This window comes from Oryzias latipes, chromosome 17 (assembly GCF_053564925.1).
Source record: "Oryzias latipes strain Hd-rR chromosome 17, Olatipes_Hd-rR_3.1".
Classification (NCBI taxonomy): domain Eukaryota; kingdom Metazoa; phylum Chordata; class Actinopteri; order Beloniformes; family Adrianichthyidae; genus Oryzias; species Oryzias latipes.
The window spans coordinates 25,638,778-25,657,574 of record NC_136253.1 but is presented as its reverse complement, the minus strand read 5'-3'; the positions used below and the strand labels follow the sequence as shown (position 1 = coordinate 25,657,574).

The following is an 18,797-nucleotide window of genomic DNA, read 5'->3' as shown; positions in this document are numbered from 1 at the left end:
CTGTTGAGTTTTTATGCATACTTCTTTTTTACCATAGTTGCTTCTTTTTTTCAAAATCACTTTTAATGTAAATAGTTGCATTTTGTATCCATGTCGCTCCCAGTGAATGAATGAATGAATTATTCCCCAAATTTGTTTGATTTCCTATTGCAATTGTATTTTCGATTCAGATAAAGTCATAATCGTTTAATATCATAGTTTGTCACCAAAATGTCCTGGATAAACCCTGTTTTTGCCTGACACTGGCCGGGATGGGCTCCAGCAACACTGAGACCCCAAAAGGGATGAAGAGGTCTTGTAATATGGATGGATGGATGGATGGATGGATGGATGGATGGATGGATGGATGGATGGATGGATGGATGGATGGATGGATGGTACCAGATATTTTTGTGAAGACTCATGCAAAGGCGGGTAGATTTGGGTTGGTGTCTGTTAAAAATTGATCTGACTGAAAACTCAGTGGCATTTGTATTTAAATTGCTCTTGGGTTGCATGGTGACACGGTGGTCAGAGCTCTTGTCTCACAGCAAGAAAGCCCTGTTTTTTTTAGGAAACTAACTGAAGTTTGTGGAAAATGGCAAAAAAAAAGTCTTAAACAAAGCTCTAATAAGGCTCAAATAAGCGTGAAGTCAAAGTCATATCATCCATCTGGCAAGTAATTAACTCTAAAGAAGAAGCTAAATGCAATTAATCTCCATAAAATCTTAACTGAGATCACTAGAAGAGTGACTCTGGAAGCTGTGGTAATTTATTTTTACCACCAATCGAAGGTTTAGTTTTAAATGTAGCTTTTTTTCACTGTGACTGTTTGCGAGTCACAGTCAATTTTCAAAGGAATCTTAATAGTGTTGCCATTCTTAGTTGAAGTCCCCTTCCGGTCAGGAGACTGTGGCCCTCCCAGCATGTTTTGCGTGTCACAAATATGATCTTTTTCCATTGGCATCTTTTCATCTTCTTCTGAATCTCAATGATTTTAATATTGAAATGATCAGAAAATAAATTTTAAGCTTAATGTTTTAATATATGTCCTCCATGAGAAAAATGCCACAAGAACATGTAAAAAATTCCATTTTTATTGGAGTGGGTCTTTAAGCAACGTTTCCCTGCCTGCTGCTTTTTCCTTTTCTATCTTCCGTCCTTTAATTTCCATGCCCTCAGGTTTTCTGTATTTTCGTTTACGGGTTGCCTCTTTTCTCGCATCTTGTCTTTTACACTTCCTGCGTGAACGCACACTTTCTCTCCTAAGGTGAGAGGATGCAAACGGGTGTGCAAATGTGCACGCTTACCCAGGTTTAATTACGGCTCCTTCTGCCAGGACACAAGGAGGTCACTGTAAATTTACTCGATCTGCTCTCCCGCATAAGTCAATACAGGCTTTGTCATTATTCTTTTAAATTACTTAAATATTGATGCACTGCGTTGGGACGTTTTATTTCTATTATTAGCTTTCTTGTAATGATTCACCTCTTTAAGCCTTTTTTCTTTTCACTTTATCAAGTGCACGTGTTTCCTTCTTGGTTTAAACGAAGCAGAGAAAGAAAACTGCTTCATGCTTAGTTGCAAGATAAAGACAGTTAGTAAAAGCTGTGGACTCAGTGACCCCTGATGGCAAATTTGCAGCTTTTGCTCAAAGTGAAGGGAGGAAAAAAGCAGGAGTGTGAGAGAAAACCATTCAGATTTGTTCTTTAGGAGATCCTTAAACTTTAAATTGTTCGAAAAATTAAATTAAGAGTTTCTCTATGTGATTGTTTCACAGGGTTGTCATAACTTGTACTTATTTGTCTAAAAATATGTCATTCTTGTTGGAAAGATTTGACCTTTGCAACAATCATTGCTGAGAAAGATAACTTTATTCCAGTAAAACTGCTTTCAAATTAATTCTGAAAAAAAACAGATGTAGATTTAGGATAATCTTATCATATTGTCCTAAATCTGATCAGATTCATGTGATGTAACCCATCTTTTAGTACAAGCGGGAACCACTCAAACAACAGCCTAATGTGATTTACAGGAAGCTTGTTTGTGCATTTCTATGAACATTCTCCTTTGGTAACAGATTTTTCTGCAGACTTCTGAAAATGCTGTTTGAAACTTTAGAACTCTTAGTCTTTTTTTAATTTGCAGTCTGATGCTGCAATGGCCGCAGATGTTTCATTAGATGTGATCAAAGACAACAGGCGTTTTGGCAGCCTGTAACTCTGACACTGTTAATCTTATCAAAGGAATCAGCTGCAACCAAAATGGGTTTTTATTAACCTCACTCGCAGGAAAGGAAAGGAAGGCAGCATCTGTGTCGTCTGGTTCCACATCCACCAGCTTGGACTGAATTGACCTTTTAGCTCACAGTTTTGTTCTTTTCTTTCATTTGTACACGTCACCTGAAAGATGAGTCTGAGGCTTTGTGTGCACTAATCCAGGCTCAAATTACTCTAAGTGTAGCTCTTGGTATACAGAGTCTCTTTTTGGGATTACCTCATAAATGTAAAAAGGTTGACTTTATTTACAGCTCTGACAGGATTTTTTCTTCTTCCTCTTTATACCATCTTGCCTCAGTGTTTGACATATTTGGTTCAGTGCAGGAATGTCAAGGATGAATACCTTAAATTCATCATTAATAGCTTTACGGTGCTTCACATAATGAAAGCCATTTTGGAAACGGCTCATTTCCATGGTCTGATGTGCGCTCTTCCTCTAAAACCGCTCTTCTGTTAGACTCCGTTTAATGAGGCACAGCTCTGCTGTGTCATCCACCACCCAATTTATTTGGAATAAATATAAGACCTTGAGCTTGAAATTGAACCTGCTATCCATGAGTAAACACCACTGGGTGTGTGCACAGCATGTAGACCTGCTGAAGACATCTGTAAAGGTAAATGAAAGGCTGTGTGCACATCATGGATTAAAAGGTATTTTCACCAAAAAGATCAGAAAGGCAGATGTGAAAAATTACTTTTTCATCCTATTCATAAATTGGATTGATAGCTCCGCCCACCTTAATAAGTTCCAGGATATTGGACAGGAAAAAGTAAGTTTTGATAGCTCCACCCATGGCGCCACCCATTAAAAAACACTCACCTAATAATGCAGAAATTTAAGCTTCAAAACAACTTGTTTGAAGACCCACTTCATTTTTTTTTACATGTTCTTGTGACATTTTTCTCATGACAGAGGACATACAGTATATCAAATTAAGCTTAAAATAGCATTTCTGAGTATTTCTTTATCCAAAATGTTTGAAAAGGTTTGAAGGGGTGACGTACAAGTTACTACAGCAAGCCACAAGGTCCCTGCCTTGCTCCATTCTGATGCATACACTTGGAGACTAACAGATCCATGTTCGTCTTTGTTTCCCTCGTCTGAGCTGACATCTGGATCAGAACTGCACAGCTAGATAGATGGCTGTAAGCTGGCGGGAGAGAGCGTATAAACAAATGAATGATGGGAATTGGGTCCAGGCTTACTCCACATGTAAGGCGCACAACTCCTGCCGCTCTGCAGAAACTATACCCTAGAACAGTGTTTTTCAACCTTTTTTGAGCCACGGCACACTTTAACCTTGACAAAAATCCCGCGGCACACCAGCATCCCAAAAAAAAAAAAAAAAAAAAGCAGAGACATAGTCTGTTTTGATCTACAGCCCCCCCCCCCTGTGGCAGAAAAAGCAGGAAGTTGCAGATGTTTTTCTAAAAGATGTAATAAAAGTTAAGTTACATACAAACTGTATGTTAGTTGTGTTTTCAAGACGCTGTCCCTTTAAGCCAATGCATCATGGGAGATGTAGTGTGAAAACTGCGAGAAAACGGCAGAAAGACTCGCGTCTCTGAGCTTCATGGTTTTGTTCACTTGTTCCACGGCCTGATACCGGATTCTGTGGAAAGCTACACCGCTAAAGACGAGCTTTAGCTGGTGTTTTTGTCGGAACTGACTGAGTTATGAGCTAAATTGGAACAAGGAAGTGAATACTTTAAACACTTCTGATTGGTCAGACTGATGACATGTGATTAAGCCTTCAAGAATGATTGGTGGAGTCGTGGAGACAGTAAAAGCTGCGGGACTTTTCCTTACACAGTTATAGCTGCAGCTATTTCGCGTTGTCGTCATTCTTATCATAATGTCTTTAATAGAATCAAATAAACACAAAGAAAAAAGTATTTTATGATCGTTTATATTCCTAACTACTCAGTGTTTTATCAGGACCTGTTTGGATGAACAAAGAGCTGATTTCCTGGAGATGGGAAATGCTTTTAGATCAGTTAATGAGGGCAATTTTCCACGGCACACTTGACCATCTCGCACACTGGTTGAAAAACACTGTCCTAGAAAACAACAGTTTTTTTTCCTGCCAAAAATGCATAAAAAAGACCACTGTGCATGCTTTGAAAAAAAAATCAAAATAAGATTGGAGTGGGAAATTTAAAAAATTACAATGAATAGAAAAGAAAGGAATCAACATCAGAAAGTTGTTGACACCAGACTGTATCAGAGTTCATTGTTGGCATACAATTTTACTTGACACATGGGAATTAATGGGAAATTGCCCCCTTTTGCCACTACCCTATATTGGTCATTTGAAATACAGCAACACTGAGTAGTTAAGAGCTGGATTTAAATTTGGGAACAGAAAGTGGAAGCTCGGTCTCAATAGTGGCTCAGTTTAATGTAAACTGACTTAAATAGAACTGTTAGGGTCGATGTTACACATTAAAAATATTTACATTTTCAATGAGTTTGAGTTTGTACCTCATCTATGACATTATCTATGTTGTGTCTTTGATATGTGAAGGCAAACATGCACTCTCCTCCTTTCATTCCAAGCAGAGCAGATGCATGCTGTGTGCTGCAGTCCTTTTCCTCTGCTGGATGAGCATAGGATGACACCATTAGCATTATGCTTTTGCTCTTCTCTTTTCCTCCCGATAATAGAATGGCCAGGTTCGTTTTCAGGACAATGAAATTGCCACTAAATAGACCCGCTGAGATCTTTCAGGGAAATTGGAGTGCTTCATATCAAAAATCAAATTAAAAAACAAAACACCATTGTAATAAAAATGTGGTGAAAATGTTCAGAAAGTTAGATGATAAAATGAAAAATGTGCATTAACAATCTGGAACCTTGGATTTTAAAGCTCTTGGTTTCTGGAAAAGGTACATTAAGAACACAGAACATTAAATAGAACACGTCTGAGTGGTTAAACCTTCAGTATTTATAAAAAAAAATCTTATATTTAAAAAAGAAAGCTAGCACTTGAACGTTGACTGGATGTGTAGTAGCAAGTCAAAATGGGTTATAATTTTATCCCTCCTTCATTTTGATCTCTTTTCAAGCAAACTGTGACCCTGCTCTTAAGAAAGTTTGGCATCTAGTGGGGAAGAAAATGGGATAGTAGGACAAAACTGCAGGAATTAGAAGAAAAAGCTTGGAGAGGGCTTTAGGAATGTTTTGATGCATTTTAAATCACTACCAGCTGGACGTGTCATCTGCTCATTGGCATGAGACAAAATGCTTTTCCTCAGCAGTTTGAAAGGTCAGGGTGACAGCCCACTCCCCAGAGAGTCAAAGTGAAGACCAGCAATATTCCTCGTGTGTGTGTGTTTGTGTGTGTGTGTGTGTGTGTGTGTGTGCAACTTTACACATAACAGCCATATTCCTTTGTTGCTAGAACAAGCTCCTATTTGGGAGGTCCAGTTGCAAGGAAGGGGAGGGAAGTTTAATATACAGTGACAACAATTACTCAGAGTGACAGGGATCTGTGTAAAGCTCTGAATAATCCACTACTGTGGAACCTTGCAGGACTGGGCATCATGAGGGGAAAAAAACTGTAGAAGTAGAGATTAAGTCCAAAATGTCCAGAATGCATAGCAAAAAATTGATATTTTGATTGATTCAGGACCTTTATGTCACAGAAGTTTTGTGGCAGTAATTTATCAGATGATTTGTTTGTTTTTTTAATTTAGACAATTGTAGCTTTTAGCCTGTTATTCATGCTGTCAACTGCAAAGATAGAACACAGAAGAGGAAGATTACTTTTCTTGTTTTCTTGTTTTAGGTTCCTAGATTACCTTGGCATGGTTGAATCTCTGCAAATCGAATTGAAACTACAGCCAGAGTGTTTCTTTCTCTCTTTTACATTCACAGTTAACAAGCACAAGCCATGGATAGAGACTTCTTACCACGGAGTGATCACAGAGAACATGGACACGGTGCTGCTGGACCCTCCTCTGGTAGCTCTAGACAAAGATTCTCCTCTCCCCTTTGCTGGTAAGGAAATGCAAATTCACCCTGACCCATCCTACTGCATCTAAAGTGAATGGGGTCTGCAGTGAACTGCAGCACATACACATGTAGCACACAGACTCTACTCCCACTTCATCTTACGACCTCAACAAAGCTTGAGCACAATTGGAGCTTCGCAAGACAAGAACAGATGATATAGCACTTCTTTGCGCTCACATTTTCTCCCAAAAGCATTTTAAAAAAAAATCTGTTTTTTATTGTTTTGTTTTCTCTCCATATTGTGTTGCCGTAAAGTATTCAAAGCCTTTTACTAGCCTGAAGAGAATGTTTTGACTTAAGTTATACCCAAATTATTATTCATTATTAATAAACTGGGTATTGGGGCGTTGAGATGTGATTTCTAATTCTGACGGGCCCAGATCATTAAAAACCTTATCTCTAGATGACAGATTCGGTTTTTGATTTTGTTATTTAATGAGTGCTGGAAGGAGAAACAGATCCCGCTGACGGTTATGGAAGAAGAGAGATGAAATCAGCCTTTATGATTGGACAAAGTACTCAGAAACACAAAGTCAAACGGAGAGACTTTTGGCAGCCTGGGCTTAACTGCTCATTATGGCAAAATGACTCTTATTAATCAAAGTGCTGACAACCATGGAGAACTGAAACGTCAGCTATTTTTCTCCCTCAGTTCTTTTCTCGTGTCTTTGATCCTATTTTTAACTTTTTTTCGAACAGTATGTGTTGTGGTGTAAAGAATATGGTAACAGAATCTGAAAAGGCTTTAAAACCGCACTCTAATCATCTTTTGAGCTATTTTTAAAGCATTCCTATTGATCTTTTAATTATAATTATGTTATTTTTAGCAAAAATCAAACAACCTGTGTAATTTCCTAGGACATAGCTTCTGCAGAGCAGCAGGAGTTCATTGGCGCATAGTAAGCCTGCGTCTACTTCCCAACATTCCTTTGTTTTCCATGCTCTCCCGGCAGCTTACAGCCTCTCACAACCCTAACCTAACATTACTGGTGCAACAAAAATGCAGAGCAAAAATGGCACTATCAAGCCGTACAGTTTGGAGCCAGATGCCAGGAAAACAATGACATACATAGATCTAGTCTTCTACACATAGATGCATCGTGATGGAGTGGAGCAGGGAGCTTGTGGCTCACCGTAGTACCTTCTACATCACACCTTTTTCAAATGGCATTTTTTGCTCCTGATTCACAATGATTTGAATAAAGAAATACATATAAACGTAATTTTAAGCTTAACCTCCTTCATATGCATCCTCCATCATGAGAAAAATGCTACGAGAGCATGTTAAAAACACCAAAAACACGATTTTCATCGCAGTGGGTCTGTAAATCCAGTTAAATTCAGTTGAACTTAATCTTCTCTGGCTTCAAACAGCTTTACAGTTTACCCAAATAGACACAGATCCTGTCCACATGTGCAGTCTCACAGATTTGGCTTTCTTAAATTAATAAATGTGTCACAATTCATTTTTAAAGTCACTAAGATAAGAAGGTAGACCAAGGGAAAAATGTGCATACACATATTTGGTGTTCCATAATTAACACTTGGCTTGTTGACTTAAGAAGGTCGGTAATGGTGAGATATTACCTGAGAGGGAACAACAGAAATGCTCACTACTTCTCTCCTTGAATGTTTTTCGTCGTATGTGGCCTTTAATGAATGGAACCTGCTCAATAGCTACCAAGGAGACTTGAAAAAAATGGCCATAAAAGTACAGCTCCCAATTTATCTGCAGTGCTATTCATTGTTTTGCAAAAACACTCCAAACGTGTCAGAGTCTAACTACTTTATCGTAGTTTATCTCTATCTTTGCCCTCGTTTGTGTTTTTCTCCCTTAACCCCACTGTCTTTTGTTGTCAACTGAGCCATTCGTTTCCTTCTTCTCTATCTTGACACGGCGCTCTCTGTGAGCCCACGTACAGCTCGTCACTTACACTACAGACACTCTCATCAATCTTGGTTTTGTATTACGGCAGAAAGGAGTGGGTTTTCCTCCTGGCTCCTCATTAATTGCAGTGTGGGAACACAGAGCAGGATTGTTAAGTACTCGCCCATTTCTTCCCCTCTTATTCTTTTCCTCTGTCATTGCCATTTTTATTCATTTCCTTGCCCTTTCCACTGCCGCCTTCGTTTTGCTTCACCTCTTGTGTATGTCCTCTTCCCGCTCTTTCATCTGTGTCTGCGTCCCGCCCTGGCTGTACCAAAACATTTCTTTGATGAAGAACCTGGATGAAGATTCCCAGCTCAAACCAAACACAATTCAACATCCTGGAGATAAATGTGTGTTTCTTTACTTCTCACAAAGGTGTGAGTGTGGTTTGAGGAGTACTGTAGTCACTGATAGGAGTCCTCAATCAAATTAGCATGAACAGTGGAGGCATCGGAGCCCTCAGTGCTTTAAGGCAAGAAGACAGTTTCATTTGCTTATTCTTTATCTCAAGACCACAGCGAACAGGTCTGTGTCTCTTCCCATTCATCACTGCGCCAGAATAACGCGGTGTTGTGCATTGTTTCCTCTGCAGAATTCACACTCGGTAGAAACATAAAAGTAGCAGAAGAATTGGAAGAGAAAACGCAGGAAAGAAATGGAGGAGACAATGGACCAGTTTTAATGAGGAGGTCATCATAGGCAACTGCTCCAATTTAACTGTTTTATTAATCCCATTATAATGGAAGCGGGTGTCTGTGTTTGCATTTGTGCTTCGTGAACAGTCGGCTACAATCATTTCACACCTTTTATCCCCCTTGGAGAACATCGCCTCCTTTTTCTCATTCTGACTCCTCCAAATTAAAGTGGAACGAGTGATATCAAAATCTGATAACGGTGCTCATCTGCATCAGACATCACTCCAGACTTTAAAATACAAATTCTGCTGTATGAGTTAGTAATTATCAATCAGTTATGTCTAACTTTTTAACTGCTTGGGTCCAAGTGTTTTAGATACTTAATTTGATTGGTAGCTACTGTCAAACTGCTTCATGATTAGCAAAGTCCACTTTCAGTGAGAAGGCCTAAATTCTGATTGGGTCCTTTCTGAAAAGTTGTAAATGTCTATGTAAGGTTTTACACTGAAAATAAAAATACTGTATAGTATTGCTATCCAGAAAGATACGTAGGAAGTAAACAGAATAAAAACAGATAAGGCAATTATTGGCATGTTTTCACAAAACTGAAAGTTGATGTTTGATCTCCCACACCCGCCAATTAACTCTGATTATCATCTTCACAGTCAGTTCAGAATTTTTTTCTCCTCCCCAAATCTCAAATATCAGTGCAACGTACTAAACAACACCAGGCTGAAAAAAGCAGAGAAAATAATTAGACTCTGGGACCCAGCAAAGCTCCAACAATGGCATGTTACAAAGATACTTGTGGGGCAAATGAGGAAGTGAAACAAGAAAAGCACAATGATGGAGATGTGAGAGAATGAAGATGAAGAGAGAAGCGCATACAGCCGCAAACAATGAGAAGATGTTGTATGGTTAAGGTGTGTGTATTAACTGGTTTGTGTTTGTAAGAGATAGACAAGAGAGGTTATGTGATTGATCATTGAAGGATTAGGAGGATTTAAAAGCCATGGTTCCGTCAAATTACCGTTTTTTTTCTCTGCTCTGCGAGGAGAACACTATCTAAAGCTTCGGTTTAATCTTCAGAGTGCTGACTCCTTTGGACAGACTGGATTTCTGCCCAGATCTACTGGGACAACCAGTTAGATGTTGTTCACCTTTCAGCATATCCCTTCAGGGATCGCCACCGCCAATCAGCTTTCACTGATTCACACAGGTGTTTTGGCAGAGATTTTTACGTCGGATTCCGCTTCCTGACACAACCTTGTATATTATCCAGCCTGGGGACCGGCATAGGGAGAACCAGACTTAAGTTTGTGTTTGTGGCTACATAGTTAGTAGCGTTTTGATTGAGAGTCAGAACATGAACCATCTTCATCAGTTCCTTGTAGTCCTATCTTCCATAGGCTCTTCATATAAAGTAATTTTATATTGTTATATTTTGTCTTTTGAGGGACAATTTAACTGTCAGAAGACAGAATATAGCAAATAAAAACACATGACTTCCACACAGTTCTCTAAAAAAAGGAGCCAGAATGAAAATGATATGCGATTCTACCTCATCAAAACATTGCTTTATTTTCATACCTGTCTGTTTTAATTATTAGACTTGGTTTCATTACCAATCCCTTTCAGTCTTTTTACTGTCAGATGATTTTTCCAAATATGCTGCTGAGCTTGGCCGCATCTTTGTTTTGTTTCAGTACATCAGCAGCTTATGTAACAAGGCAGTTTAACAGTGAGAGCAACAGCAGAACAGGCCTTTGCTCAACTACTAAAATGACTTGTTTATCCTTTTTTACTCACACTGTTGCAGGAAAACTCCAGCAAATACGGAAAGATTTAATCTTCGTAAGGTGTGAAAAAAAACAATTTTTAAAGCGAGCTCATTGGATCCAAATAAGAAAAAGATGCTCTGAGTAATTACACATCCAGTAATGCCTGACTGGAGCTCCGTCCTCACATCATTGTTAAATTGTTTTTAGCGTCAAACAACCTCTTAGGTGGATGATTGATTTTATGAAGCATCCAGTGAGTTCCATTATCCACATAACACTGTATGTTTAGATTGTCAGTGGCTCTTCCTCAGTTTCACTCAGTCCTCCTGGAGCAGTTTTATGTACACATTCTCATATGAGTGATAACTTTAGTGTCAACCGTATTGCTTAATGTGTTTATAAAAAAATATTTCCAACAGATTTATTCCATTTGAATTGATAACATAACTGAGTTAATTGTCACTTTCACTCTATTCGACTGTTTTGCCATTGATTAATTTAGGAAAATTGTTAAAAAATATCATTGAAGAGTATCTTTGGTTTTGGTACATAAAGACAGATTTGGATGGAGGGTAAAGCTTCCTCTCTTTTCTTAACAGCTCAAAGAACCTGCCCTTTAAGAAAAAAAGTAAAGTTCCTAAAATGATCTGATGAAACAAGCAGTGAAAGGCCCCTGAATCTAATCCAGTAACTCCGCGTTCTTTGGCTCCCATTTCTTCCTTCTGCATCTCTGGCAGAGGTTTGTCCGGACTCCAGCACTCTGACAGGCCAATTACACTCCAATTTGCATATCTTCCCCACTCGATTTGCCGTGTTCATGTGAGCATAAAAAAGGATAATCTGCCTTTTCAACTTGTGTACTATGTCAATGGTGGCTCAAGCTACTATACTTTCATAAAACCTGTCCGCTGCTGTAACTTCAAAACTCTTTCAAATCTCTGTTGTCATTTACTTGCAAATCTTGATCAAGGATTTTCCTTTCACAGTTCCATTCCGATATAGGGAAGACTTGGCATCATATAATTCCAGCCGGGCACAAACCCCAACTATTAAATTCTCCTTCATGATCATTTTTTAACCACTTTGTACTTCCATGTTTTAAAAAAGGATTGGTCAAACTTCAACTGATTTAACTTTCAGCGCACGTTCAATTGCCGCATGTTTGAACACCGACCCTGAAAATTAACTTAAAAACTTGCATAGCGATGCCTAGATGCGAGAGTTTTGAGATAAAGGCATAGGTGCGCGTTTATATAAACTTTTCATTGGAAGTACTTGCTCGACTGCGTGTTTCTGAGCCTGCTGTGAACGCAGCCTTAGATCCCAATATCTGTTTCCAGTACAGAACACGCCTCAGTGAAGTGTACTTAAGAAGATCCTCAAGATATTCTCTTCATCTTTCAGTCACAAGTAGATTACTTCATCCTAACTGTGAAATAGCATGTATATCCTCCCCTCATTAACCCCCTCTATGCACAAACACAATCTTTGTCTCTTTTACTTCAAGTGTATATCGAAATATACATTTTGATAAATATATAAGGTAAACAAATGAACAAAAAGATCCAAAAAAACCCAAAAAGCTAAAAAAGAAAAAGCAGCTTAACCTCTTTTTTGAGGCATCTGATCATTTGTCAAAATTTCCTCAAAAATGATGGAAACTCTTGCTCCATAGCCTCACAAAATTTTCTCTACACCATAGTTCTTGTTCCTGAGCTGCAGCAAAATGAGTTTCTCCTGACCTACTTCTACTTAATGGATGCCCTTAGGGTCCCAAAAGCTAAACAGGTCTTCTTTGCACTCCTTTCTGCAGCCAATGGTTACCTTTACTTTGGATGGAAACCCCTATATTGATGGGTTGGTGATACGTCCAGCTCAGACAAACTGCAGGGGTGAAAGAAGTGAAACTGTCCAAACCTTCTAAAGACAATGCAAGGGTAATCAGTTAACCCTGTGGATTTCAGAGTAGTTTGACTGGTTGACTCTATAGAAAACTAACAGAACCTAAAGAGAACTAGGACTATGAGGAAAAACTGACCAGCACTGTGAAGTCTCCTTTCTAATTGATTTTTTTTAAAGAAGAATGCGGAGCATTTATTGCATATAAAAATGTTTCAAATTATTTTCTTATTCAAATTGTCAGTTGTCAATTCACAAACTAGAAGAATAGAAAAGTAGTGGGAATAGAAACAGAGAAGTTCAAACATTGCATCAAAGAAGCCTCGGACTTCAAGAAATACTAGAACAACATCGTAAACTGAAATAAGGGGTCAAATACGCTGCTTCCCACATGGGATGCTTTTCTGTGAGGACCACAGCCAGATGCAGGGGGTGTGGTCACACACAGGTTTGACCAGGAGGCCACCCCCCATCACAAACCTCTGAAAATTCTTAAGAAGACTGCAGGCCAGCGGTTAAAATATGTCAATATAAACTACACCTTCATCCTTACCTCTGACCAAAAACAAAAAAAAAAAAGTCTAACTGTGTACAATAAAGACAAAATGAACGTGATTTCTCTGTGAAGGTAAGCAGTACCATGTGTTCCACACAGTTCCTTCAACGCTTTTCTCAAATTATCTGTCCTTCCTGTCCAAAGGGTAAAAATTATTCCCCTTGTTTTCATCTACTATTGAAGAGAAGGATCAAGAAATCAGTAAACTGACTGCAGCTAATCCTAATAAATTTTGCCTCTTGCTGTTCCGGACTTAGAACTCCTCTCCAAACTGGAAATGCTTCCACTGCTTCCAGTTTTTCTTTTGGTCTTTTGCTCTTAATCATTGGAAGTTGTAAAGAATCATTCTTCGTGGTTGCTTTACAAGCACAGCCTGTCACTTTAGCCACGAGTATAAAGAGTTTAATCAAATCACTTGTGAAAATGTATGTTCTCTTCAAAATGTCATACATGCTTCCTTTCCAGCTTTCTAATTTAAATTAGAAAAAAATAACATCATTTTATCAAAACAATGACCGTTTAAAATGACTGGTTTGCTGCCAAAGTCTTTGCCATTGGCATAAAATGTATTGCTCGCATAAATTCTCAAGGTAAAGTGCATAGCTCTATTGGGCCAATCTATTGAACATCCTGCCTGTCAATCAAAAACATGCCTCCAAAATGCAAATTTGTGCAAAGGGTATGCCCTTTAGAGTTTTCATAAAAAAATAATACAGCAATAAAAATCCAAAAAGTTTTGAAAGGTTTATTTTAGGCAAAAAATGTGACAATTCAAAGACCCACTTCAATGAATATCATGTTTTTAAGATGTTCTTGTGTCATTTTTCTCACGATGGAGAACATATATAAATAGTAATGTTAGGTTGTGGTTGTGAGGGGCTGTAAGCTGGCGGAAGAGAGTGTGAACAAATGAATTATGGGAAATTAGCATAGGCTTACTTCCACACCAACAGTCCTGCCCACAACTCAAAAATTCTAATCAACTACTGCTGCTCTGCAGAAACTTTGTCTTGGGGGCAGCCGTGGTGCGGCCGTGGTGCAGCGGTAGGGTCGACCCATGATCGTAAGATTACAGGTTCGATTCCCGCCTTGCACACCCATGTGTCCAAGTGTCCTTGGACAAGACACTGAACCCCACCTTGCTTCTGGTGCGAGGTTGGCGCCAGCGTTCGGCAGCGGAGCCGGCGCCAGTGTGTGAATGTGTGTGCGACTGGGTGAAAGGGTCTGTGACTGTAAAGCGCCTTGGGCCTACGAAAGAAGGTAGAAAAGTGCTATATAAGTATACACCATTTACCATTTTACCATTTAGAACACAACATAGAGTTTTTCATTTAGGCTTAAAACAGCATAATCATAATTAAAAGGCCAATAGGAACACTTCAAAAATAGATAAAAACATTGTTGGTACAGGACTTTAACATGTGATTCAAAGGAGAATATTCTCCTTCTGACTACCTGCAATAGTAGGTACTTCTTGGTTTGCACCAAATTTAGGAGAAGGTTGATCTTGCTTAATTTATTTTTTTCTTTCAAATTATACTTTATTTATATTTTTATTTATATATATTCAAAATGTCTTACCACTTGTCTTTGGAATTACTGGGAGCCTTTCAGTGAATTTCATCCTGTAAATTTGACACCACAGGGGGTTTTGCTTCACAGCACCTCAGACAAACTCATATATTACCCATCTGAATGCTCTCTTAAATAGTTAAATTGATTGTAATTTGTGACTTCTTTACCTTTCTACAGATAATAGTTAAAAGAAGAAAAAGGACATACATAACTAAGTGTGTCAACAAGGATAATGTGGCCACAAAAAGTAAAGCACACAAACGTTTTGAATAAATAAACAGAAACGTTGATTTTATTCTAATTATATTTGTTCAAATACAAAAATTAAAAACTGTAATACAGAGACCTCTGAGAATGAGAGTTGTCTCATGGATCACCGTTTTCTCTTCCCACTAAAATTATCCCAATTCCTTGTATTTCTTTGGCTTTAAGTCTTCATCCGAATAGATCAACTCTAAAGTGGTCCCCTAGTATCTGACAGCTGTGCAGGTGAAATAAGGTTTTTGTGCATCTTCACCTGCCAAGGCGCCCTCCTTCAGCTCCACGGACAAAAGGAGGAGTGTTCCCCTTCTCCAGAAGTGTCAGAACGTTTGAAGGGCAATTTCAGTGGAGCGGCAGCGTAATGGATGAGGGCAGAGTGGGCCATCAGTCAAGTGCTGAACAGTACCAAGTCAGAGTTCTAGAAAACAGACACTAACAGCCTCTCTCCTGCTTTTTCACTTGTTCCAAATGACTCAATCTTCCTGCCACGCTGTGCAATGTAATAGAACACTTCTATGAATTGATTTCTTCAATTTTAACATTCTGATTCGTTCTCCTTGTATTGGAAAAAAGTCTTTCTCTGCATCCCCACAAAGCGGCTGTTATTTTAAATGGTAGTTGACTAACGGCTAAAAAAAAGGATTTTAGCATGACAACCTGAGAAAATGAAAACCTACAATAGAAATATTTGGGTGCTTTAGTTTCTCACACTACAAAAATACCCTTCTTTAAAAAAGTTAAAAATATAGAAGACAGAATGTTTTTCCTGTGTTATAAGTGAAAAAAATCTGCCAATGAAACTAGTTGAATTTGTCTCGGCAAGATTCCTTTAAACAGGTTGTGATGTTATGCCCTTTAAAGTCAAAATAAAATCCTGAAATTAGCCATAAAAACTCATATTTAGGCATAATCCAGACTTTTGTCTTAAAGGGTTTTCCGTAAAAGTGGTTGTACAGCTTTAAGGTTAGTGTAATATACACTCTTCCCCCAAATATATTTTATATTAATTGCTACATCACCCCAACTATCCTTTTTTCTAAATCATCTTAAAGTAAGTCTAGAATTACACATTAAAAGATACATTTTTCCAAAAAATAATATCGTAAATCTCTGTTTAAAAGTAAACTTCTGATGCTAAATACATTTCTATTATTTTAGGCGTCAATAAAAACTTTCCAGTTCACCTAAATCAAGAAAGTCTGTTTCTTGAAACCACGCACAAATAAAATGTCTTATATTAAAAAAAAAATTGCTTTGATTAACAGGTTTTGTAGATCAAATGACTCAAGATTTATTGCCTTAAAGCAAGTCGTTGCATCTTAATGAAAATGACTAGAATGTTAGTTTTGTTGTATATCAAGACTATTAAAACATTTAAACTAGAAACTAGACAAAAATACTTGCAATTTTGAGTTTTTGCAGTGCACGTAGTAATCGATCCTTAAGTGTTCCTTAAAATAACATTTGCTGTGAATGCATAATAGTACTGCTACACTGTGATACACTGCGTCTCAATTATTGTTTTAAAGAAATGTTTTTTCTAATATACTCTTTAATAAACTTTTGTCTCTTAAAGTCTGGTTTTGCTTCTGCCAGAATGAACCTTCTATGTTTTTGTTCCTCCCACCACGCAGATGACTGAAGACAATCTCATATCAACCTCTTCCTGCCCTTCTCAGACCTTTCACTGACCTTTTCACTGTCATTTGACTATCACAAAGGGGCGCTGTCACTTTGAGGTCATCTTTTCATCAGCTCACAATAAAGCCCGACCCATGAGGATTAAGTAGCGATGATAGATGGAAAATCCCTTCAGACTGTATTTAATTAGTGAGGCTACAGTCAGAGGTGGCATTTGACCACATCATCAATGCGAATTCTCCGCACCACGTCTTTTTATGAAAATGAGGAGCATGAGGACTGCTTGGAAAAGGGCAATAAAAAAAAAAAAAGATCCTTAAATACTGAGCGGTCACACACTAGGCTTCATGTTGGAAATATTTTTTTATTAGTAACAATATTCACACATTTAATTGATAGAGATAATGAGCTGTTCTTGTTTTATTTGGTTTGTTTATTTTTTCTCTCTCTCCTGCTTATCAGAGGTTCAAGAACCAGAGTTTCTGTTTCATTTTGCTACCATGTGGAAACGGGTTAGGGTTTTCTTCAGTTTTGGTCAACATTTCATTCTAATGTTCAGCAAATTTTTATGTGATTATGACCACGACATGCATTAATTTATGGCTGCACGATGTCTTCTTTGCATGTCACTGCCTAATTATTAGGATAACTTAGTGCAGTGTTTTTCAACCTTTTTTGAGCCACGGCACACTTTAACCTTGACAAAAATCCCGCGGCACACCAGCATCCCAAAAAAAAAAAAAAAAAAAAAGCAGAAACTCATAGTCTGTTTTGATCTACAGCCCCCCCCCCCCCCCCCCCCGGCAATCTGACGTGCATTTTTGTGATAATTGTGGCAGAAAAAGCAGGAAGTTGCAGATGTTTTTCTAAAAGATGTAATAAAAGTTAAGTTACATACAAACTGTATGTTCGTTGTGTTTTCAAGACGCTGTCCCTTTAAGCCAATGCATCATGGGAGATGTAGTGTGAAAACTGCGAGAAAACGGCAGAAAGACTCGCGTCTCTGAGCTTCATGGTTTTGTTCACTTGTTCCACGGTCTGATACCGGATTCTGTGGAAAGTTACACCGCTAAAGACGAGCTTTAGCTGGTGTTTTTGTCGGAACTGACTGAGTTATGAGCTAAATTGGAACAAGGAAGTGGAGACTTTAACCACTTCTGATTGGTCAGACTGATGACATGTGATTAAGCCTTCAAGAATGATTGGTGGAGTCGTGGAGACAGTAAAAGCTGCGGGACTTTTCCTTACGCAGTTATAGCTGCAGCTATTTCGCGTTACCGTCATTCTTATCAAAATGTCTTTAATAGAATCAAATAAACACAACGAAAAAAGTATTTTATGATCGTTTATATTCCTAACTACTCAGTGTTTTATCAGGACCTGTTTGGATGAACAAAGAGCTGATTTCCTGGAGATGGTTAATGTTTTTAGATCAGTTAATGAGGGCAATTTTCCACGGCACACTTGACCATCTCCCACGGCACACTAGTGTGCCGTGGCACACTGGTTGAAAAACACTGACTTAGTGGATGAGCAGATAAGACACTTTTGTGCATGATTAAACTATTGTTTCTCTATTGCCATTGCTTAAAAGAATAAAGATATTTTCTGTAAAGACTACCAGACATTTTAAAATTTACTTTTGGTGAGGATTGATTAAAAGATTAAACACACCAGAGGTGTCTTGTTGAGCTGTTGCCTGCCGCCTTTTATAACTAACTTAACAAGCAGGCAAAGATCAATGAAAGATGACAGATGAGTTTGTCTTAACCTCTGCAGCGCAGGAAATGTGCACCGTTCATTACCTCCTTGTTTTCTTTGAATTTTCTTTCCTGATGAATGTGACACCAAATCTCACCCCAAAGCCCAACTACCTGCCGCCTTGGTTGACTGATGGTTTACTTAAATAATAATAATAATAAGAGTGCATCAGTATGCAAAATGCCTCCCATGTTTTGCAGTTTCCACTTGTCAGATTTAATTGATGTCTGTATTTACTGTAACTTGTACTACGATTTATACAGATAATGTGACCAAGACTCATATCTTTTGAAACTGCACTTAGTGGAAGTAAAATAAATATAAAAACACAAGATGGGTGGAAAAAATTAGAAATGGGAGGAAGAAATGGTACCTGCTAAGATAACGAAATATTTTAAGATATGTCCCTTTTTATGAAACAGGTCAACATTTACTATTTAGTATTAGCATTAGGGTTTGGGACTAAAAACTGAAGCATGTT

At 38.2% G+C, this 18,797-nt stretch overlaps 1 protein-coding gene across 1 annotated transcript in view; it reads left to right on the top strand.

Annotated features, from left to right (window-relative positions):
• LOC101166581 (calsyntenin-2) overlaps positions 1-18,797 on the top strand; it is a 141,477-nt gene that overhangs the window by 67,482 nt on the left and 55,198 nt on the right. Inside the window, exon 2 of the mRNA XM_011486645.4 lies at positions 6,140-6,262. Within this exon, the coding sequence (XP_011484947.2) occupies positions 6,140-6,262 (123 nt within the window). The remainder of the gene's footprint in view (positions 1-6,139; positions 6,263-18,797) is intronic.